The sequence below is a fragment of the Gaeumannomyces tritici genome, assembly GCF_000145635.1.
Source record: "Gaeumannomyces tritici R3-111a-1 unplaced genomic scaffold supercont2.4, whole genome shotgun sequence".
NCBI classification, from domain to species: Eukaryota; Fungi; Ascomycota; class Sordariomycetes; order Magnaporthales; family Magnaporthaceae; genus Gaeumannomyces; species Gaeumannomyces tritici.
Window position 1 is genome coordinate 1,711,341 of NW_008804548.1, and position 21,786 is coordinate 1,733,126.

Genomic DNA, 21,786 nt, shown 5'->3' on the forward strand with positions numbered 1-21,786 from the left:
AAAACCTGCCGCGGACAGCCCTTCAATGTCGGCGATCGCGTCAAAAACACAGGCGATAACTCCAGCATCCCCTACGTTTTCATCGTCAAGTCTGTCGATGGCGACACGTACACGGTGCAAAAGGAAAACACCAACAATGACTACATCACCTACCGCGAGCACGAGCTAAAGTTGGCGTAGCGACGGGGCGTGCGTGCGTTGTGGCGAAGGAAAGGGGATGATGAATCACAGAGAGCCCAGTCCGGGCCTTTATCGAGTTTTTGTTTCGGTCGGGGGTTGCCGGGAGACCTGACGACTATCACGGCCAGTTCAGGTCCAGCCCGGGTCGGGGGGAGGAGGTTGGTGGGGCCGGCTCGCCGGGGGATGATGAATCGTTGATTGCTTGTTGATGGAAGGGTCCAATGCTGGTTATGCCATGCATAATATTTCTCTTCACGTTTCTTTTTTCGGTCAGCTCATCCGACATTGCTTTTTTGTTTTGCGGGGAAGGCCGAGATTGTGCGGCTGCGGTTCGCGGCGTTTGGCCGAAGGGGATCTGGCTTTGTCTTTTCCATTTGCCTGGGCCAGCCTCAATGGGCTGATGGACCGCGGTCCACACAACCTTGGCCGCGAAGGCTTGGTCCAGGTGGTTCGACTTCGGAAGGAAGCATCTGTCGCCCATGATTGGCTAGAAATTCAAGGTCTTGGCCCACTGTGATTGGCTCCAACCAGAAACCCCCAGAAACCACCCAACGGCGACGGGGCCCGATCAGCCCATCTGACAGCTCAAGCTCGACGGCATGGGACGACCGTGACGGTCAAAAGCCGTCGAATCGTCCCACCCACATGCTCAGCCTTCTACGGGGCGAGCTGCCAACTTCCGCTTTTGGGCGGCCAATAGTCGCCCATTTGGGATTCGTATGGCACCATGTCTACACCCCAAAGGGAAAATCTTGATGCCCATCCGCCTGCCATTTGCCTTTTCGCCGAACCGGGATTTGCTGTTCGTCCCATGCCATGCCTTTCTCCACAGCCCGCCTGGAGCTGTCATCTGCACGCGTTTTTTTTGACGTGCCATGTTAGGTTGGACCCCCCCTGTAGTCGGCCATCTCCAGCCAGCCATGGTGCCATGAGGGCGTGCCATGCTCTCGGGAACCCGCCGCTCGTAGGAAGGCAAGGGGTTTTCCCGGAATATGGCACAGCTGGAGGGCCTGGATTGGGGGTGCGTGCCCGGCAGATATAAGAGGGTTGCACTGCACGTCTTCCTGGTCATCAGCTCTCCTGTCCTGCATCACCATCCAACATTGCACAACATCTCCCATTAGTCCCTTTTAGGAACATCACCGCTCAGTCGTCTTACACGAACCGACTTGTACACCGGCCAACCTTTCCACTCCGTCACACGACTACAACACACGCCACTCCGTCTCTTCCCCTTTTTTGGAACACATCCATACAAAACAAACATCATGTCTCCCATCGTCGCCCGTGTCGCCCTCCGCAACGCCGCCCAGCGCCGCCAGTTCTCCCTGATGACGGCCATGCGCACCACCATGCGCTCCTTTGAGCCGCACCCCTTCCAGAGGCTGCCCATCGCCGAGAAGGCGCAGCCGGCCGACTGGGCCAAGACCTTTGCCCGCAGGGGAAAGACCCTGGGAATGTATGTGGCCGGCCTGTCCAGACCTTCTCCGACTTTTCTTGCTTTGGCTTCGTTTGCTAACATGTCCTTCTCAACAGCTACTTCCCCGGCATGGCCCTGATCCTCGGCTGGCCCTGGATGGTCCAGAAGGCTCTTGACGGTCACATCCAGTGAGACGAAGGAGCACACCGCAACCACGAAACCGACTGCATCTACACTTCTCGACATTGCCGACTGGGGGATATAATCACGAAACTTTGGTACCATAGAGCACATCTTCTTTGGCTTTCAAGGAAACTTTGCATCATGGGGTCCTGTACATATTCGAGGCGCTTGGAGTTATCTGGGTGGGCTGGCATTTGGGCGTTTTCATCGCGGCCGGTCATTGTTTGTGCCGCCGAACCTCGTGACCTCTACTGGTTACATAAATCGAATCTACTTTGTCTATACCTGTGCTTGCCTTGTCGGTTCCTTGACGGCAGTGATTTTGCTCTGGGCTTTCCCTAGCGTTCCACGAACTTAAATGCAGGGGGTAAAGTCCAAGGCGACATCAAATGGCATGGCTCAGTTGAGCCTCATATTCTGAAAGTGAGAGGACTGTTGCCATCGAGATTACCATAAAACATTGTTTTTGCTCCATCCTAAGAGAGTGGTGACCAAATGTGATATACTCATCCCAATACCCAATACAAAAGAAAAGTGAAGCGCCTGGCAGTTCAATCTTGCCTGCACAATCGTTGTTGAGGCAAGGGCGTGGGCCATCTTATACCCCCGTCTAGCACAGTGGGCGGACACAGTCGACTGCCGAGGAGCTTCATGTACCTGTCCTTCGATATATTGATTAAACAAAAGAGAGACCACAAAACACAAGGAAAGGGAGGCAAGAAACTCAATACAAGAGACGACAACCTTGCGACGAAGGAAAGCGAGGAGGCCCAAGCGCCTCGACATATCATTTAAAATGCCAAGAATTGTCGGGCGATTCGGAGTGCCCAAAAGTGCAGACGGCGAGATGTCATTGATAAAATACAGCAAGCAAGTTGCCGCAAAGTAGGCCGGAAGCGGCGGCGACCTCATTCGGCCTTGGGCACGCAGATCATTTCGCCGACCTGGAGCAGGTCGCAGTTGACGCCCTTGTTGACGCTCAGCAGCTCGTCGAGGTCGATGTTGTGCATCTTTGCGATCATGTAGCACGTCTGGCCCCTGTACACGACGCTCGTGGCCCAGCCGTCGGGGCAGCCGGCCGGGGCCGCGGGCTTGGTCGACGGGCGCGGCGGCATCTGGGGCTCGGGGTTTTCGGACGGTGGTGATGACGACGACCCGCCCGAGAAGCCGCCGACCATCCAGAAGATGCCGACGAGGAAGAGCGAGCTGATGAGGAAGAACTGCAGCAGCGGCATCAGGTCGGCGCGCCACGACCGCTTGCGCCAGTCCCGGTACCGCGCCTCGGCCGCAGACGGCATGGGCAGGGCGTCGTCGCTGCCGCCGCGCGTCGACAGCGTCGCGGCCGCGGCCGACGCGCTGTAGGCCGGCGGGGCCAGGAAGGGGGCGTGGTCGTCCTCGCCGTGGTCGTCGTCATCATCTTCGTCGTCGTTGTAGGCACGCTGGCCGTCGCTGCCGCCCTTGCCGCGGCCGGTGGTGGGCGGCTCGGCGCGTCGCGCCGAGGCCGAGCCCTCCGAGATCTTGGTCAGGTTGCCGTAGCGGCTGCCCGGGGCCGACTCCCAGATGCTGCCGTCGGCGTCGCGGAAGGTGTAGGTCTCGGTGTCGGCGTCGTAGCCGATCCTCGTCATGCCCTCGGGCAGGCGCTCCTCGTCCGTGTCGTAGTACGAGCGGCGGCCCATGGTTGCGTGTGGTTTTTTATGTTGCCAAGTGTTTGGCGAGGCTGCTGCTGGTTTCTGTTTCGGTCGCGGATCGTATGAACCGTCGGTGCGGGTTGAACGATCGTCTTGGGTGACTTGATGATTGGCGCCTTTCGGTTTTCGGTCGCGTGATGCTGGTGGGAATTGAAGGTTGCAGCGACAAGACGGGCTGAGGGGAAGCCCAACGGTAGGAATGACGTTTCTTAGCTCCAGGGGGTTCCACGGACGTCTGGTCTGTGCTCCGCACTGGGCGCAGTGCCGTCTTTCTACGGTTGGCACACAGTAACACACACAGAATAAGAAACTGTATAAGTAAAAGTGGGTCTGGTCATGTAGGCTCACCCCCGGCTGTCACCCTCTAGCTTGCAACGAAACTAGCCTATGGTTGCCTCGGGTGGCCCCTTGGTGGGCGTCACCCGCTGGCGCGCCATCCCGAGTCGTCTGTAGCCCTCATCCAACTGGGACCTAGGTGCGTTGGCTTGGGCACATCAGACGGGCAAGCCGGACGCTGCGCATCGGCTGGTGTCGGCTTGCGTCCACATATCGATACCCGGGCTCGTTTCCAATGGCAAGCCTGGTTCATCTGGCCTGAATCCATAATGTCCATTCACTGGGTGGTTGGGTCAGGCATACAACGTAGGAGGTACCTATAAGTTCTCTGGGGTGCGGTCCGCCTCGATGTGGAGGAGCGTATGTCAAATCAAACGGGAGCTGGGCACCTTCAGGTTCCCTGCAGGCTCCCTGGCTACCTATTTGCGGTCATTGTTTTTCCTGAACGGGATCAAAAGTTTTAGGTTTCACGCTAGAAACTGCATCAAATGGATCAAATCGTGCGCAACTACCCACGAGCCCACGGGGGGGCGTTCCGCTCGTAAAATGTCTGCACATATATTTCCATAGCCTGTTCGCCTTCCACCCGTTTGCCTTCTCCATTAGACAAACATAGCTCTCGAGACCCGGCCAGAGAGTCGCCTTCTTTGCCTTAAAGAGGCAACCTCCCACAACCACATCCTCGGAAGACGGCAAAGAAGAGGCGCAGCTATCAATGGACGCAAACGCCTTGCGCCGCTTCGCCAATGTGGCCATCCAGCGGCTACTGCTCTGCCCCTTCTACGCGCGCAAGCCATTCGAGTATCATCGGGTCTTGGAATGCGCTGGACGTGGGTTCACTTTGCCTGAGCTCAAGTAAGTCGGGACCACCCTCGCTTTCCTTGTCCCCCCCCCCCCCATTCTCGCCGGATCCTGGTCAAGGCAGATGCTAAGGTTTCATCCTTTCAAAAGAGCACATCTTTACAGTCACCACGAGTTCCTCTGCTGGCGCGGCTGTAAAGCATTCCAGTCCCAGAAAGCGCTTGAAGATCATTATGCCACTGTTCAGACATGTGTCCGGCGCATACCGGAGATCGAAGGCTTCGGGGAGCATTTGAAAGAAATGATCAAGGATCGCACGCACCCTCCAGGCCACCAGGGCATGACCCGCGAGGAGAAGGATAGGTGCCTGTGGGAAAAAATCTACGAGCTCATCTTCCCTGAAAGCTTGGTTTACCCGCCAGCAATGTGTAAGCATGGCCCTGTCTAACCCACCCCTTGTAAGCCGATCGCTCTCTTGAAGTGCCGATAACTTACGAAACATGCCGTAGTCTACGATGAAAAACATCTGAACCATCGTGCCAAGGCCGAGCAGGAATTTGCGTGGGCCCGGGAGCAGTACGGCGAGCAAGGATGGCAGCGCATCGTCGACTCGACCATGGCGATCACGTTACTCAGTACCGCCACCCCCGGGTCCTCAATGGCGGCCAGCTACCCAGACAGCCCGCGCGAGGGCAGTGAGGCGGCCGATTGGCCCGAAGACCTGGCGGATCCCCCGGTCAGGGACGGGGAGGACCGGGAAAGGGCCGTGGCCCGCGACACACTCGGCGTCGGGGACTTGTTCGGCGAGCCGACCGCGGGTGTTCCTGCTGCCGAGGACGACCATCAGGCTTGTGAAGATCTTATCTGTTGGCTGGGGAAAGATGCGGAGTGCACTGAGCAACGGCGCATGATATAGGAATATCGATCGTTGGGAGTGGGAGGGCGTCGTCACGATTGCTATAAGCGTTTACGTGGTTATTTGGAGCTATGTATAGGAATTGTTAGCGCTGGCACGGGTGTTCGGGTTTCGCGGGATTATTTTGGATGTATTTCGGGGAACAAGTCTTGGAGCAAGGTATCTGGAAGAAAACTGGCTATTCATGGGTTTTTCTTTAGGCGTTTTTATCTCATCGAATCAAAGCAAGCTTGATGTAATTTTCTGTTCATAATGGAACTGCCACTAAGGGAAAAGCTGATAACCCTCGCCTCATCGGCTGGATACCAAGGGCCTTTTCTCGTTTCTAGTTCCCCCTTCATCCTTTTACCTTTCCCTGTCCCCTTCCCCTTCCTCTTTTCAAAAAGGACTGTTTTACCGTATTAGTAATTTTAAAACCCATGAATTGCGAAAGTCGGGACGGCGTTTGGAGCACGATCCGGTGGGGGGGGGGATGGGAGGTCGCTCCTTAGGCACATTCACTCGGCCTTGGCCGAATGGTACAGTTTTGGTCTTGTTCTATTCTATATTCGATCTTGAATATTTGCGCTCGCTAATGCTTCTTCAGATGGTCTCAATCACCAAGACGTAGTCCAGCCACTGCACTTAGGTCATCCTGGCTGAGCCCAGTCTCGAGCACTTCTTCCTCTTTCTCCTCCTCCTCCTCCTCCTCCTCCTCTTCCCATATAACCCTCCTCCGCATATCCTCAGAGTAGCCGCCAGGCCGGCCAAAGTCAAACAAGACCAGGCGTTCGTAGAGGGCGGACGCTTGGTCGATGTCCTGCCGGGCCTTCTCGAGTCTTTGGCGCAGCATCTCGGCCATTGTCTGGCCGTTGTGGGGGATCGTGGGGTCGGCACCGCACTCGTTGATCAGGTAGCGCAGCAGCCGCGCCCGCTCCTCGGTCAGGCCGATGGCGCCCATGCGGGGGTGGCCCCACTGGACGCCGGGCATGCGCACGTGCTGGTGCTCGTGGCGGTGGTGGTGGGGGTGGGTGAGCCAGAGGCCAAAGTTCTGCAGTGGGGTGGGCTCGGCGCTGCTGATCTTGTGGTCCACGTTGGCCCCGGCGGCGATGAGCTGCCGTATGGTCGGGCGCGTGAGTCTGTCGTCGGCCAAGGTTGCCACAATGCAGCATTGGCTGCCACAGTAGGTGGTTGATGGAGGGCCCTGGCAACACTCTAGGCTTGTTCCGTGGTAGTGATAGGCGCAGGTCAGCTTTAACCAGATGTAGTCCTTGAGAAGGCGGTTGAGTTCCGCGGGCTCCAGGCGTTGGATTGCGCTGGCCAGGATGGATTCCCAGGCGGACATGACGGGATCGGTATGGTCCCCCATGCCGCCAGGCTGCTCTGTAGACTTAGGAATATACATATAGAGGGCCAGAAGCTCGGCCGCCGAGGGGCCGTATTGGTCGTGCGGCGGCCCGAGGTGTGAGGTCACATGTGGGCCATTCTTTGACATGAGAAGCTTGAGAGGCCGCACAAGCGCGGGGAGCTCGGAGGCGAGGGGAGACCACACCTGCATGAGGAGATGCGCAGGCGACATCCAAAGCTGCTGCCTAGTACGCCAGCTATGCCAGTAGGCGTGGTGCCCACGAACCGTCGGTTTAGTCTGGCCCTCGCGCATCTTGACTGCGTACCTCGGGGTGCGCGGCGTGTCGGGCAGGCCGGCCCCGCCGATCCCAAGCAGGTATCGTAACCTCTGCATGGCGTCCGACTCTGGCTCTTCGCCGGGTGGCCCCCAATCCTTGACCATGGCCACGTAGAGCATCATCGGCGTTCGCAGGCACCGGAGCCGTCCTCTTTGGATCGCCACGCTGTCGTTGACTGCGGCCCCACGCTCGAGGCACAGACGGCCAATCTCGGCCAGGTGTTGGAAGTCCTGGGCGCGCACCGATGGCTCGGTGGCGGAAAGGGTTTCGGCGAGCCAATATGCGACTGCGCAAATGGGCGAGAAGCTTGCAACACCTTCGGGGTATTGCTCTGCTGGCGACGGCTGTTTGCGGAGCCTGTACGTGATGGTAAAGAGGGTTTCCAGCTGTGAGTCCACGCGGGCGCCATTTTCCAGCAAGAGGCGCACGAGCTCGGGTGAGCGCGATCGTATGGCTACCGAAAGCGTTGGCAGGAAGACGTGGTGGCTGTGGATTGGATAGCGCATCAAGATTGGGCTAGGGTTGGGGTCGGCGCCGGCGACTATAAGCCTTCTGGCCATCTCCAGGCAGGACGAGACGTCCCAGGCGTCCCTTTTCCGGCTGGCGGCGTCGACGGCGTGGAAAAGCAGCTCGGTGCGCTGATGGTTGTGCAGCTGCGAGACGAGCGACGGGCTGGCCTCGAGGAAGATGCGGAGCAGGTCCGGGGAAGGCGACCTGGCTAGCGATAGAACCAGGGTGCGGACGGCGGAGTGGTCGACCCCGGGGCAGTCCACCTGGGCGCCGAGCTCGATCAGGTGCTGGAAGGTGCCGACCTGCCCGCTCCTCGCCGCGAGGGCCAGGGTGAGGACCCGGACGTTGGCGCGTCCTATGGCAACCGAGCTGACGAGCGAGCCGTAATTTACGGCTTTGTCGATCAGGCTGTTGACACCCGCGTGGCAAGCCCATCGGACGGCCTTGCTGTTGTTTTCCGGATCACCCAGAAGCCTCGGGAGAAGAAGGGTATAAAAGTCCCAACAGGTCCGTGAGAGGCGTGAAATGTCGGAGCAGACCAAGGCTCCCAAGACCTGATCCAGCAGCTCTGGCGGGAGTGTGGCTAGCCGTGGCGGCGCTTGTCTATCTAAAGAGCTAGGCATGGTTCAATGTTTGATGACTGGGTGGTGAAGGCTTTCGGGCTAGCTGGGTAAGACCAGAAAAAAAGAGGCAAAGGAAAAGAGGGAGCAACAGTGAGTTACATGGGCGCTATATAAGCATATTATCTCCACTACGCGGGGAACGCACAAGGGCTGGGGAACTTGGGGCTGAGTGGGCCTGCCAGGATGTATCAATGATACTGGCGCCAACGGCATAATCGTCTCCACACCACCAATTCATCCTAGGTAGACGCGCGATGGTGCCTTGGTTGATGCGAGCGCGTCATCTTTGGAGCTAGACCTGGTATCTGTCTGATTTACATGCAACAGCGTATGGCCGAAAAGACACAACAGCAACGGATTTAGATCATTTGGGTTTAGCTGGTAGGGCGGTGATCATGCATGTCGCGGCCTTCTTGCGCTCTGTATCGCCGCTTCATGTGCCATATTCTCTGGGATTTCTTGATAGTCTCCCAGCGGTCCTTGAATATCTTGACGGCTTCCTGGGCGGTGACTCCCAGCTCGATCTGAATCACCACGGGAGTTGCTCGCCCGTCGATCATCATCAAATCCTTTGCTTGGTAGTTGAACGCCTTGGCGACCTTTTCGCTGTTCCAGAGCTCGGCCGGGTTTGAGTCGACGGGCCATCTCGGGTCTCGCGGCCTGTCGAAAGTCCACACGCGACGTCCTTCCTCGCGAGGGATGAGGGCTGGCTCGACCCCGACGCCGTCGGCAAATCCCGCCTTCTGGTGACGCCACGAGTCGATTATGCGGAGGTCGACCACGGCCGCAGATGCTGCTCTCGCCCCGTCGGTAAGCTTGGCGAATGTGCCGTCCGCCTTGATGTGGTCTTTGTTCTCGGGTGTGATGACGCCCTTCGCTATGGCGTCTTCCCAATCATTGGCCAGCTGCGCCCCAAGCTGCCCAGTCTTCTCGAGGGATGAGTAGAAGTCGTCCGGTCCCGCAGTGCTGGCCTAGGCGTCAAGGGACCACAGCTTCGCTCTCTCGTCAACGTTGCCCTGGTATCCCCACGCCCCGCCGTTTGTGATGTGGGCGCCGCTGATCTTTGCCTTCATGACGTGCTTGTAGATGGCTGCAACAGTGGTGACGCTGCCTGTTTTGGCAGGGCCCTTGCCCGTGGGCCACTGTATCTTGCTCATGTCCGGTTTGGTGTCCAAAACGGCGGTGCCGGCCGCGGTCTTCGTCGGCGTCGCTCTCTAGATGTGGTCGAGAAATTCCGCGAGGTTGCAGCGCTTGAGCTGCCCTGCGAGGCCCACGCGCGTCCTCACGCAGCCAGACGCGAGCCTGTACTCGCCCCCGAGCCCCTGGAAGCCGCGGATTTCTTCCATCAGGTAAACGCTGTAGTAGAAGGCCCTCTCGGCCGCCCCGCGGGGGCCGTATGCCCACGCTGACTGGCTGAAGTGCAGGTGCAGCCAGAGGACCGCCGCGGTTATAGGGCCTTTCATGGCCGCGGGGAAGGGAGTGGGAAATGGAAGGAAGATGGGCGGTTAGGATGGTGAGTGGCAAGGATGTGCGCACACATGAGTGGGTAGAAAGAAGGGACGGCTAACAGGAGAGCCAGGTCAGCAGGCCACAACCGGGCGGGACGGCCGTCAGGAGTGTCGTATCCCGACGCTCTTTCCTTTATGCCGAGTTGCGACGACCACAGAGACAGCCACCCGGCGTTGGATGTCGAATATGGGGGGGCTACTGGGGGCTACCTATACGCAAACGACGGGGCTACGGCCAGCGTAGCAGACCAGTCTTGCACGAGTGCCATGAAGCCAATCTCGGCAGGGAGGCTGGTGGCCCTGCGGCCGACCACGAGCTCATCGTGGGATGCCGCCTGAGCCGGCCCCGTCCAGATCATGCCAGCTCGGGCGGTATCGCTGTGCCAAGCGTGCGGCTTCGTGTAGAGCTTCCTCATCCGGCCAGGGAATAAGGTGGCCGGTGGCACATTTCTGGACCCAAGGGGCCGTGTCATGTCCGAAGTAGAGCCAGTCCCCATATCAGACAGGCTTCCGCAGGTGACTGACGCCCAAAAGCGGCAGCGAGTCCGGACACAGGCAAGTCCGGCCGCTCAAACCTGGTGGCCTTGCGTACCCCATAGATACCCGGTAGGCAACTACCACCTACCGGATACATAGCAACCACTGATGCCAGCAGGGGACTGGCGGGGGCCATATCGACGAACCGGGCCTCGGATTATATGGAGTCCTAGCAGGTATACCTGGCAGGTATGGACCCGGGAAATTACACCAAGCACTTTTGGTCTTGAGCTCCGGGGCATGTTTTACATCCCACATCTCCAAGTGTGCTCAAGGAACGTCGTGAGGCTGGCAGCGACTAGGGGTGGCTGACTTTAGCTCGTCGGGCCCAAAGAAACTGGATGGTATCATTCGGGGTAGTTTCAACCCTGCAAGGGAGAAGAAAAGGAGAGAAACTCGCCAAGTAAAGCTTGACTAGCGTGCCTGCAGTATGTACACCTACTGTGTGCCAGTATAGTGACCCACATGTTAGTCACCCAGCGTCAGCTGCGCTAAAAGGATAGATGGAGCCGCGGCCGCCAGGGTCAGGGGTGCAATTGAGGCTCAAATAAAGCTTGTCCAACGACAACCAACAGACCCTGAGCACACCCCCAAGCCTCGTCTGGAACAGGATCCATGTATGCAAGGTAGCTGGTGATTTACAGGAGTGCTACGCATGCATACGTGTCGGCCCAGAGACCGCTGCAGTCGGAGCGGGCGGCCGGGTTCCATCGGACAAAGTCCTCCACGCTTATACCGTACTGGTTCGAAATTCCCCAGTAGGACTCTCCCTGGCGCACAAAGTGGAACGTCTTGCAGCGCGCCGTCATGCCGTCCTGCACCGGCGACGGGGTCTGGACGCCGTTGCCCTGCGAGGGGGGCGTCGGCTGCTGCCCGGGCGTCGTCTGGCCGGGGCTGCTGTCCGCCCCGCCGTCGAGGGTGGCGGCGCAGACGTGCACGTCGGCCCACATGCCGCTGCAGTCGGGGTTGACAGAAGGGTTCCAGGCCACGAGCTGGGAGAGCTTGATGTTGTTCTTGCGGATGACGGACCCGCAGGCCTCCCCCTTGCTGACGAGGTAGAAGGCCTTGCAGTTGTCCACCATCCCAGGCTGAGTAGGCGTGGGCGTGGTGACGCCGTTCCCGGTCTTGGTAGGGGTTGGCGCCGAGGCGGTGGTAGAGGACGGCCCTGAAGGGGGAGCCGCCGGGGCGGGAGGACCCTCGACACAGTACGCCTTCCCCTTGAGGAAGTTCTCGCATGAGGACGTGACGGACGGGTTCTGATTTTCCGAAGTTAGCGGGGTGTTCGGTTGGAGGCGGCAAAACACGTACCTAGTATAGAAAGTCCTTTAGGGGGACGCCGTAGAAGGCCGGAATCTGGGAGCATGGGATGCTGCCATCTTCGTTGTCGTGCCACCAGGTGCACCCGGGGGGCGTGTTGGGGTCGGACGGTAGTGAGGGCACCTCCCCATCGCGTGCGGCGAGGTGCGGCGCGGCGAGGGCCGGGATGCTCAAGAGAGCGCCCAAAGCAAAAAACGAGAGTGAAGCCGAATGCATCTTGTCGAGATCTCGTCTGTGGTACGGTAGACTCTACTTGAAGCGGCTGGGTGGTGCTTGTGAGGGTGGTGCTCCAAGGAAGAAGCGGCATACTGATTTGACGGGTCATAGAACCCTTTTTTTATAGACAGGTAGGGGTGCTATGTGATGATGGACAGCAGCCCAGCAATCTCAGCCGCCCCGGTGAGCGACAGTTGACGTCTTGGGGTGCGATGGACGAGCTCTGGAGTTGCCTGCCTGCCCGATCCCTGTGAAGCTCGCGAAAGAGGAAGTCGCAATATCGACTCGCTTGATGCTATTACGGCGACAGACCGACATCTCGGGCCCATTTTCGCACGGAGAGCATCCACCTATTACCCACCGAGAACGACGGAGCAGAGTCATTCAACGTATCATTGCCAAACGACGACTCCATGCGAAGGCAATATGCCAAGTAACAAGACCACCAAGCATCGAGGCCACCAGCAGCTACCCAAACTAGATCACAATGAAGCGCAATGCCGGACATGCGGCTCCTTTTGTTCGGGCCGTCTCAGCAGCCCGATTGTAAGCCTGACGGGGGAGGGTGCAATGCCGCAATGCCCCGCAGTGGCCCAGTATCTGTTCTGCATGGACAGGCGTGCCTCGGCCAGTGTAGAGGTACGCGCCTGGTACGTGGGTAGTTCTCACGTAGCTGGGCCAGTATCAGGTATCTAGATAGGTACATCCGCAGTCGGCTGGCCGCACGAGGGAAGGTAGGTTGGGTATTGGATAAACAGGTATTGGTGTCAGTGTCTCTTTTTGCTTCTCCGGCCTCTCTCCCTCCCTCCTTTTTTGTATCCGATCCGCTGATCTGTATGGCAGCGCCCTGACGTGCTTTTGACGGAAAAGACAGCCGCCAACGCCCGACTCTTGGACGGAGAGTCTCTCGGCACACCCGCATATTCCATCACCTTCTTTGCATTGTCCTACCGCCTCGGAGCTATGAGATGTATCCCTTTGTCCAGGTCGCAAGGCCTGGCTCGCTCTCTTGGTTTCCTCAGCTTCCTCCTTGCTCTGCCGTCCCTCGGCCAGGCCGTCGACGTTGACTACGAGCTTCTGGACCGCTTGGACAAGGTCAATGATACCAAGAGCTACTATGCGGATCTTCATCCATGCCCCACGGCGTGCACCGGGCCCTCGTCAAACTGGACCATCTACACTTCGTTTGATCGCTTCAAACAGTGCGACGAGCCTGTCCTCCTCACATTTGCCTTGTCGTACCCAGTCACTTCACCAGATACTCCTACCAAAATCCCCACCTGCACTCTAGATAATGCTAATACCCAAGTCAACTCGCTTTTCAACGGCACTGGCGTCGATGCCAGCCCTGCTAGCTCCAAGAGTGAACGCAACAAGGCCAAGGGGAGCCTCAGGCGTCAAGCTGGCGTGGATATGACCTGCGAGCAGACCACTTCCAGGGCACAAGCAAAAGAGTCCAAGCTCCCCTACGAGCTGGCTGTTGCCGGCAAGCAGCATGATCTGGATGAGACGCGGCGAGACGCCCCAGCCACGGTCATAGAAAAGCTCGTTGGATTTTTCAAAGACCAGGCATCATGCAGCGAGACTATAATGTTTGCCTATTACCGCGGGGTTGCCGCCGGCATCCACCTCGGGGCATCCTTCGGGCGGGGCGCGGACGCACTCTCGGCCGTGTCGAAGCCTCTCATCGACAAGGCCAAGTCTGCCTCGGGTTCGACAGTGGCGCTGCAGCTGTGCGGATACGGCCGCAACGTGGACCACGTGTCCGGTCTCGCCGTCGACACCGCCGGCGACATAGATGCCATCCAGGCCGCGGTCGAGGGCTGGAGCGAGGCCATGTGCCTGCGTTCCAGCGCCCGGGCGGAGCCTGCAGAGCTCACCGTGCGGGAGGACGGGGGAGGCTTCGTGCCCCTCGGTGTCTTTCTCGGAGGCTTGAACGCGACCTTTGCCAACTCTACCCGTGACAACACCATCTCGGCCGCCCTGCCCGCCGCCCTCGGCCGCCGGGCAGACTGTAAGACTGAGACGGTTGTGACGGGCGATAGCTGCTGGGCGCTGGCGTCCAAGTGCGGCGTCTCGCTCTCGGACTTTGTAGGGTTCAACGGCGGCGAGTCTTTCTGCAACACGCTGCAGCCGAAGCAGCGGGTCTGCTGCAGCTCCGGGTCTCTGCCGGACATACGACCCAAGAAGGGTGCCGACGGGACTTGTGCTACATACATGGTCGTCAACGGCGACACGTGCGCTGGCATCGCGTCGGCAAACGGGCTGAGAGTGAGCGACATAGAGAAGCTCAACCGCGGCACGGTACGTCACCCACTCCTAGGCGCCTCGTTCCCAAGCTGACCGCCTCCCTCCTGTTGGATCTACAGTGGTGCTGGTACGGCCGCAAGAAGCCGCCCCCCAACGTCAACATATGTCTCTCCGAGGGCGACCGCCCCCTTCCCTACCAGGCATCCAATGCCGTGTGTGGCCCAACAATGCTCGGGACGAAGAAGCCAACAGACGGCACGGAACTCAAAGACCTCAAACCCTGCCCCTTGAACGCCTACTGTAACGTCCGGGGCCAGTGTGGCGTCAGCGCCGAGTTCTGTACCGAGGAGAAGAGCTCTTCCGGGAATCCAGGCACCTCGGCCCTGCAGAACAGGTGTGTTTCCAGCTGCGGAATGGAGATTAAAAACAACAAAAACGCCCCAAACGGCTATGGGCGGATTGGCTACTACGAAGCCTGGAACTACGGCCGCCCTTGCCTTCACCAGCGCGTGCGCAATGCCAACACGGATGGCACCTATACCAAGATCCACTGGACGTTTGCAGAGATCAACATTGACGACCACACGGTGAAGATTGTTGACCCTTACCACCAGGTTAGTAGATGCCTACAGATCACACAGACTGCACAGCGAGGCTAACCCGAATCTCGCCCTAGTGGGAAAGCTTCAAGAAAGGCCTCGGCCGAGCCAAGAGGATCATCTCGTTTGGCGGCTGGGGTTACTCAAACAACCCCGGGACGTACAACATACTCCGTGAGGCCATGCAGAACCGGAACGTTTTTGCAACCAACGTCGCCAAGTTTCTCAACGACGAGGGGCTGGATGGCGTGGACTTTGATTGGGAGTATCCCGGCGCCAGAGACATCTCAGGCACCCCCGAAGGGTTTGACTCAGACGGGGCCGACTACCCTCAAGTTCCTGACCGTCATGAAGAGCAAGCTCTCGGGCAAGCAGACGCTTTCCATTGCTGCGCCGGCCAGCTACTGGTGGGTTCTTCTGACAACTCACGAGCTCCTTGAACGTGGCCCATCTGACTTGCCCCTTTCCGCAGGTATCTCAAGGCATTTCCGATCGGCCGCATGGCCGCCGTGCTGGACTACATTGTGTACATGACATATGACCTCCATGGTATGGCACTCTGCTGGCCCCCTTCTGATCCAAACCAGCCCTGTAGGCATGCAGCCATACACAGCCTAGGTCAAAAAGCTGACGGTTGATCAGGACAATGGGACACTGGGAACCAGTGGGCAACAGATGGTTGCCCGACCGGTAACTGCGTCAGGAGCCACGTCAACCTTATAGAGAGGACGCGGGCCCTCGTCATGATCACAAATGCCGGCGTCTCGACCACCAAGATCTTCGTTGGAGAGTCGAGCTACGGGCGCAGCTTCAAGTTGGCACAACCAGGTTGCGACGGTCCCATGTGCCCCTATCTGGGTACCAAAAACGAGTCTCCGGCAGCTCCGGGGAGATGCACCGACACTGCGGGCTACATTTCAAACGCCGAAATCGACGAGATCATGATGGGAGCTTCGACCTCGGCGGGAGCTCAGCAGGTCCAGGTGTGGCACGACGGTGCGTCGAACTCGGACATGGCCGTGTACAACGGCGACGAGTGGGTTGCATACATGACACCCACGACCAAAGGCACACGCCGCCAGCTGTGGAAGGATATGATGTTTGCGGGGACCATCGACTGGGCCACGGACCTCCAGGCGTTCAACGGGGAGGACGAGTATCTCGATCCCAGGAGCCCGACCGGGGGCCGGGTCGAGTGTCAGTACTGCGACGACAGGCACTGCCACGGCTGGCAGCCGCCAAGCTGCAACACGGTCAGGTTCCCCAGCTGCCCTCAGCCGAGCCCTCTGACCCACGACTGGACCCAGCTCGCCGACCGCCGCCCGCCCGACTACTCCAAGTGGTCGGACCCGACGGGCGCCGAGGCGAACGAGTCTGTCTACTGATACCTGCCCGACTCCATGGCGGACGACTTCTGGCGGGACTTTTACGAGGCCACAGGCATCCCCCGCGACGCCGTCAAGTTTGGGGAGGCTAAAAAGCCGGGAGGCGCTTGGACTTGCGATCACGACGAGAGCGAGGAGGAGTGCAAAAAGTCGGGCTGGGACCTCAACCATTACCCCGTCCCGGAGGGGTACAAGAGGGAAGACGTCATCAACCCCCAGGACCTCGTAAAGCAGGCCTACGACAAGCTCAAGGCCCTGGTCCAAGACCTCCCCGAAGCCGCCGAGCAGATCAAGCTCGGCCTTTACCCGGGGGACCCGCAGGACCTCGTCGAGGCCGTCGCCCCCCCCTCGTCTTCACGCTGGAGACGGCCGTGAACGCGATCCAGAGCATATCCGACGCCATGGACGTCGAGGAGGCCGAGCAGCGCAAGAGCACGATCCTGCTGTTCCTCACGGCCATCTTCCTGCTGGTCCCCATCGTGGGCGAGATCGCCGCCGTCTTCGCGCCCCTGGCCGCCATCGGGCGCATCGTGTCCATCTTGGGGGCGTCACGGGGCCAGGCGGCGCTCGACATCTACGGCGTCGTCGACACAAAGGGCAACGGACCTCATGGCCGTCTTGGGCATCGTGCTGGTGCCCCCTGGCCGTCTTCGACGCCGTCCAGATGGCCAGGGCGGCGGCCCGGTCGCGCTCCGGAAGCTCAAGATGGAGCCGCAGATGGATATTGTGAGAAAGGTCAACGAGCGTGCGTCGACGTGCATGCTACCCGGCGGGCGCGGTGGCAAGCGCTCCGCGGGAGTCTTCCCCGAGGGCGCCCTGCCCATGAGCGGGTTGAACGCGGACCCCTTTCACCGCTGGTAAATAAAGAATCCAATGGTCGACCGGGGGGAAATCAGGGGCAAAGCAGTCAAGTCATTTAGGAGAGGCGATCGATATCTATGACGTCCTTATGGTATGTCGTATTATACCATTGTGGAGTGACCCAGGAGAAAATGCATGCAACGTGGGCCGGCGAAGAAATGGGCAGCGCTAGTGTCTCATGTTATTTTTCCGTCAGAGTCTTGCGAAAAAAAAGAGGCGCAGACACTGGGCGGAGCTCGAGATGGACCCCCTAAATCTCGGACCACCAACTGGAGGCGCTCCAGTGGTCAAGGAACGTTGACGTCTGGTTGTCATCCTCGGTTGCCCGCAGATTTGACGGCGGACCGCATCACCCTGGGCCGTTTTGCTGGGCCGTTTTGCAAGAATAGAGTTTCGCAAGACTAGAGCAACGGGCTGAAACCAGTAAGCATAGTGTGAAGCCCAGGTATTGGCAGTTTACTTGGACACTTCAATTCAAATCATGCTATAGCTCGCCCTCCCCGTAGCAGACCCTCTGCAATCTCAGGCGGCGTACTTCTTGACCATCCTCAGGACCGCCTCGTTCACCTCCTTGGGGCTTGTGGCATTCAGATAATGGCCGCCGCCCTCGACCAGGGTCAGGGTGGCCTCCGGCGAAGCGACGAAAAGTTTAATCTGCTCAGCAGGGAGTTTGACCCCAAAGACCGGGTCTTCGGTACCCTATGAGGAAAGGTATCGTCCAGTAAGCAAGACGTGGACAAAGATGTTGGCAGGGAAGGAGAGACGGAAAAAGAAAAGGAAAAAAAAAAGGAAAAAAAAAGGCAACTTGCCTGGAGCCAGTACACGGGGCACTTGATGTCCCGCAGCCTCAGCAGCAGCCCGTCGCGCGAGAGCAGGTTGGCGAGAGCGCCCTTGAGCTTGCGGCGGCCCTCGTCGCCGCAGTAGACGGCCTTGAGCGTCTTGGTCCAGAACTCGAGCGTCTCGGGCGGGACGGTGCCCGAGAAGCCGAGGCTGCCGACCATGCCGCACCAGATGTCGTCGACGACAAAGTCGGTCGTCGGCGCCGCGGCGGCGGCGGGGGCGGCGCTCCAGGCGTCGTAAAAGGCCGCCAGCTGGGCGTTAGGGTCCCAGGCGCCGCCCTCGCGCGACGCCGCAGACTCGTAGTCCATGGACGTGCCAAGTGGAAGGATGCCGAGTATCTACATTTTGGGAAAGGATGGGCAAAAGGGACGGAGAAGGGAAAGGGGTGTTAGCGTTGATTACTGCATCATCAGGTAATGGCGTTTGTGCCGGCGTCCTCGGCCCGCGCGGACGGACGGGGGATTTTTTTTTTTTTACGGGGGTGTCCGCTCGTTAGCGTGTCTTGGGGGATGCGCGGCATGAGAGAGGCACAGAGGGTGTCGCTGTGCCGACGCACAACACACTCGTGCAACCCGCCCAGTCTTTTCGGCCCAGCCCCTTAGGCCCGGCCGGGAGATGGCAGGACTTTTGATGGATGGATGGGCGGGAGAAGTTTGGGGGGGGGGGGGGGGGGGGGGGGGGGGGGGCGGGATACAGTCAGATCGTCCATGCGGTGGAACGATACACGGAGCCTAGGCACAGGACAAGAACGGGAAGAAAATGAGGCGGGGGGTGTGAAGAGACGGGAACGAATAGAAACCAAGAGAGCCGAAAAGATCACGCACCCTCTCAGAGGCCAAGAGGGCCATACGAGCGACGATCCAGCCGCCCTGGCTGGTGCCGAGAGCAAATGCCTTTTGCACGCCGAGGCCGTCCATGACCTGCAGGGCCACCAGGGCCGAGTCCCAGTAGGTGAAGGCGTCCGACGACGGGCAGCTGGTGGCGCCGTGGCCGAGCGGCTCGACGGCCAGCAGGTTGACGGCCGCCGTGAGCTCGGCGTTGGCGAACTGGTGGTCGTACAGCGACGACGTGGTGCACATGGAGTTGACGAGCACCACGGTCGGCTTGGACGCGTCCACGGCGCCGCCCGACAGGCGGTAGCCGGCTGCGACGCCGAGGTGCGGCACTTGGATTGTGGTCTTGGCTGCCATCTTGTTCTTGCTTTTTTTCTTCTCTTATTTTTTACTTCTCCGCTAGAACTAGGGGCTTTTGGGTATCGTTAGTCGTACTCGTGAAATGGTCGTCTATGCGGCTAAAGAAACAGGCGGGCAACGACATTCAGGTTGACCGACAGTTCTTGCCGAGGGGGGCGTCGTGCCCGTTTTGCTAGTCCCGGTCAGGTTGGTTGATTCAACTGTGGCGTGCCCCTTGTCGACATTTTCGCTCCACCAGGAAAAGAAAAAGAACAGGGGCACGGTGGCGAAACGTGATGGCGGCCGAGGTTAATGCGGCTACTGTCCATCTATATTTGACCTGCATATTGGCCTAGCCCCCGACACCCTCAACCATTTGTGGCGGGCGGCTGGCCGATCTGAATCTTGCTTCTGGAGCACGCGGTTGTCCTTACCCCACAGACGATCATCTTCAGGGCGGTCGAGAAGCGCAGTGCGTGGTTTCGACCGGTGGCGACTTATACAGCCAAACCCCAGCACAGCACTCAACCGCGTCTGGCAACCACCGCCAAGAGAATCATTCCCCACACCATCTCGTCTGGGTGCCCCTGGCTCACCGGGACTACCACCATGAATGCAGCTAGCGCGACCCCATTACGGAAGGCCGTGTTTTGACCCGGCGGAAGGAGGGCATCTGCCGGGCACAAAAAGGCGACAAAAGGTGCGGAAAAGGGCCGGCTGGGGGCTGGCCCGCTGCAGGAGGCATGGGGTGACTGTACTGTGTAAAAACACAAAAACCTTGAAGTGTTCCTACCCAGTTCCTGCCCAGTTCCTACTCGGTTCCGGTGCTGGTTAGCCCGATAACTGTTGGGTCGCCAGACTACCGACGCTGCTGAGCCTCACAAAAAGCACTCCTGGCGAGCCAGCGAGCAGGACGTCTCTCCTACCCCCGGGCGCTTGTCCTCGAGATCGACCACACGCCATCCGTCACCCGTCAGCAGCCTCGGACAGACCAAGCACCATGGCTGCGCTGTCGCCCGACCCCAATGTGCCGTCAGTACTCCCGGGAATCCCCGGATACGATCAGCAGAATGTCCAACCGTGGACTGTCCAAGTTGTCGTCTCCGTCACCATCCTCGCCGCCGTGTCGGTCGCGCTGAGGATCTGGAGTCGACACCTCAAAGGCCAGAAGCTGTGGTGGGACGACTACATGATCATCTTTTCCATGGTGCGTCCTCATCCCCTATCCCGACCCTGCTGTCGACGAGCCGGATGAAAGACGCCCGCGAGAAAGAGAGACGAAAATCGCTGACGCATGTTCCCGATATGCAGGTGTGGAACTTGCTCGTCGTCGGCTTCATATTCGCCATGTACTCTCAGGGGATGGGGCTCCACGCGGACAAGGTTGGCGTGGACAGAATCGTCATGATGGCCAAGTACCTCGTCGTGGCCGAGATCCTGTACGCCTGGAACCTGGGCTGGAGCAAGCTGTCGCTCCTGCTCATGTACTACCGCATCTTCCACGTTCCCTTCTTCAAGAGGGTCGCCTGGGCCGTCGGGGCCTTTGTCATGGCCTGGGTGGTCTGCATCTCCTTCCTGTTCATCTTCATCTGCGTGCCGGTCGAGAAGCTCTGGTACCCGGATCTGCCAGGCCACTGTATCGACCAGGTCGGGACATGGATCGCGAACGCCGCGTCGACGCTCCTCACCGACATGGTCATCCTGCTGCTGCCGGCGCCGCAGGTCTGGCGGTTGCAGCTGCGGCTGGCCGAGAAGATCGCCCTGACTTTCGCCTTTGGTCTTGGCTTCTTGTAAGTTCTAGTCCCCTTTCGACGACTTGGAAATGGCTGGCGGCTAACAACGGACTCCCTAGCGTCGTCTTTGTCTCGGCCTACCGCACGAGCGTGCTCTTCACATACTCCAACAACGACCCCAGCTACACCCTGGCCCCGACTGTGGGCTGGACCGCCATCGAGATCTCGGCCGGCATCGTTTCGGCGTGCCTGCCAACACTCCGGCCGGTGATACAGCTGCTGGCGCGCGCGATCGGCATCACGGGCAGTCTCGGAGGCTTCTTCCGGGGCGCGACGCGCGGGACGCACGGCAGCGGCAGCAGGGACGACGCCTACTCCAAGGGCACCGGCACGCCGGCCCCGGGCAGCCGCCTGGACCACAAGTCGCACACGACCAGCAACACACTGGCGACAACTTCGGGCGAGGACGACGAAGACGAGTTCAGCGGCAGCAACACCTCGGCGCCCAAGGCCCGCCGCATCCCCAGCTTCAAGTCACCCTTCCAGCGGCTACCGGACGAGCAGAGCGAGGCCGAGGTCGGCTACGGTGCGAACAAGGCGTCGGGCATGGGCGGCAACCAGGCGACGAAGCCGTCCGACGCGGCGCTCAGGCCCGACGTGACCGGGTTTGCCTTTACCGTTTCCAGCCAGGGCGAGGCCGGAGCCAAGTCAGAGAGGAGCGACGATAGCGGCGACGAGATCCCGCTGCAAGGAATCAAGGTGCAGAGGACGTATATGAGCTCCGGTTGAGGAGGCTCAGTGGGGGGTTCTGGCAGAGGGTTAGAGTAATGTGCTCAGATAGACGTAAAAGCGGGAGGAGGCAAGAGCAAAGAAACAGAAACAAATACAGCATCCACTGGTGAGTATCCACCGATAAATACAGCTAGACTACTGATCACGAATCGTGCACATGGGGAATCCCCGACATCTTGACCCTGTCAATTCGTGTTTGTGGGAGAAATGGCCGTGCGCTGAAGACGTCAGGGAGCGTGGCTTCCCAACTGGGAC

At 59.5% G+C, this 21,786-nt stretch overlaps 10 protein-coding genes across 10 annotated transcripts; 5 read left to right on the plus strand and 5 right to left on the minus strand.

Annotated features, from left to right (window-relative positions):
* The first annotated feature begins 1,223 nt into the window (after nucleotides 1-1,223).
* GGTG_08000 (hypothetical protein) lies at nucleotides 1,224-2,073 on the plus strand. Its single transcript, XM_009225834.1, has 2 exons — nucleotides 1,224-1,639; nucleotides 1,717-2,073. The coding sequence occupies exons 1-2, from the start codon at nucleotides 1,449-1,451 to the stop codon at nucleotides 1,790-1,792; spliced, it is 267 nt and encodes an 88-aa protein (XP_009224098.1). The 5' UTR covers nucleotides 1,224-1,448; the 3' UTR covers nucleotides 1,793-2,073.
* GGTG_08001 (hypothetical protein) lies at nucleotides 1,954-3,632 on the minus strand. The gene has a single exon (XM_009225835.1). It carries the CDS (start codon nucleotides 3,457-3,459, stop codon nucleotides 2,692-2,694), a length of 768 nt encoding a protein of 255 aa, XP_009224099.1. The 5' UTR covers nucleotides 3,460-3,632; the 3' UTR covers nucleotides 1,954-2,691.
* Nucleotides 3,633-3,768: 136 nt separating this feature from the next.
* GGTG_08002 (hypothetical protein) lies at nucleotides 3,769-5,911 on the plus strand. Its single transcript, XM_009225836.1, has 3 exons — nucleotides 3,769-4,662; nucleotides 4,759-5,036; nucleotides 5,118-5,911. Exons 1-3 carry the CDS (start codon nucleotides 4,523-4,525, stop codon nucleotides 5,522-5,524), a joined length of 825 nt encoding a protein of 274 aa, XP_009224100.1. The 5' UTR covers nucleotides 3,769-4,522; the 3' UTR covers nucleotides 5,525-5,911.
* A 32-nt stretch (nucleotides 5,912-5,943) lies between these two features.
* Nucleotides 5,944-8,321, minus strand: GGTG_08003 (hypothetical protein; the record flags this gene model as incomplete). Its single annotated transcript, XM_009225837.1, has 1 exon — nucleotides 5,944-8,321. One exon carries the CDS (start codon nucleotides 8,319-8,321, stop codon nucleotides 6,117-6,119), a length of 2,205 nt encoding a protein of 734 aa, XP_009224101.1. The 3' UTR covers nucleotides 5,944-6,116.
* A 374-nt stretch (nucleotides 8,322-8,695) lies between these two features.
* Nucleotides 8,696-9,784, minus strand: GGTG_08004 (hypothetical protein; the record flags this gene model as incomplete). Its single annotated transcript, XM_009225838.1, has 3 exons — nucleotides 8,696-9,247; nucleotides 9,332-9,535; nucleotides 9,608-9,784. The coding sequence occupies 3 exons, from the start codon at nucleotides 9,782-9,784 to the stop codon at nucleotides 8,696-8,698; spliced, it is 933 nt and encodes a 310-aa protein (XP_009224102.1).
* Nucleotides 9,785-9,847: 63 nt separating this feature from the next.
* GGTG_08005 (hypothetical protein) lies at nucleotides 9,848-12,002 on the minus strand. Its single transcript, XM_009225839.1, has 3 exons — nucleotides 11,702-12,002; nucleotides 11,030-11,622; nucleotides 9,848-10,279 (listed from the first exon to the last, which is right to left on the minus strand). Exons 1-3 carry the CDS (start codon nucleotides 11,897-11,899, stop codon nucleotides 10,036-10,038), a joined length of 1,035 nt encoding a protein of 344 aa, XP_009224103.1. The 5' UTR covers nucleotides 11,900-12,002; the 3' UTR covers nucleotides 9,848-10,035.
* A 467-nt stretch (nucleotides 12,003-12,469) lies between these two features.
* GGTG_08006 (hypothetical protein) lies at nucleotides 12,470-16,508 on the plus strand (the record flags this gene model as incomplete). The annotated part of the gene is made up of 8 exons (XM_009225840.1): nucleotides 12,470-12,538; nucleotides 12,743-14,203; nucleotides 14,269-14,763; nucleotides 14,826-14,996; nucleotides 15,064-15,155; nucleotides 15,221-15,297; nucleotides 15,391-16,124; nucleotides 16,182-16,508. 8 exons carry the CDS (start codon nucleotides 12,470-12,472, stop codon nucleotides 16,506-16,508), a joined length of 3,426 nt encoding a protein of 1,141 aa, XP_009224104.1.
* A 26-nt stretch (nucleotides 16,509-16,534) lies between these two features.
* GGTG_08007 (hypothetical protein) lies at nucleotides 16,535-17,091 on the plus strand (the record flags this gene model as incomplete). Its single annotated transcript, XM_009225841.1, has 2 exons — nucleotides 16,535-16,760; nucleotides 16,798-17,091. The coding sequence occupies 2 exons, from the start codon at nucleotides 16,535-16,537 to the stop codon at nucleotides 16,992-16,994; spliced, it is 423 nt and encodes a 140-aa protein (XP_009224105.1). The 3' UTR covers nucleotides 16,995-17,091.
* Nucleotides 17,092-17,410: 319 nt separating this feature from the next.
* Nucleotides 17,411-19,282, minus strand: GGTG_08008 (hydrolase). The gene is made up of 3 exons (XM_009225842.1): nucleotides 18,659-19,282; nucleotides 17,804-18,172; nucleotides 17,411-17,693 (listed from the first exon to the last, which is right to left on the minus strand). The coding sequence occupies exons 1-3, from the start codon at nucleotides 19,022-19,024 to the stop codon at nucleotides 17,517-17,519; spliced, it is 912 nt and encodes a 303-aa protein (XP_009224106.1). The 5' UTR covers nucleotides 19,025-19,282; the 3' UTR covers nucleotides 17,411-17,516.
* GGTG_08009 (hypothetical protein) lies at nucleotides 19,277-21,752 on the plus strand. The gene is made up of 3 exons (XM_009225843.1): nucleotides 19,277-20,213; nucleotides 20,318-20,796; nucleotides 20,859-21,752. Exons 1-3 carry the CDS (start codon nucleotides 20,007-20,009, stop codon nucleotides 21,526-21,528), a joined length of 1,356 nt encoding a protein of 451 aa, XP_009224107.1. The 5' UTR covers nucleotides 19,277-20,006; the 3' UTR covers nucleotides 21,529-21,752.
* The last annotated feature ends 34 nt before the right edge of the window (nucleotides 21,753-21,786 follow it).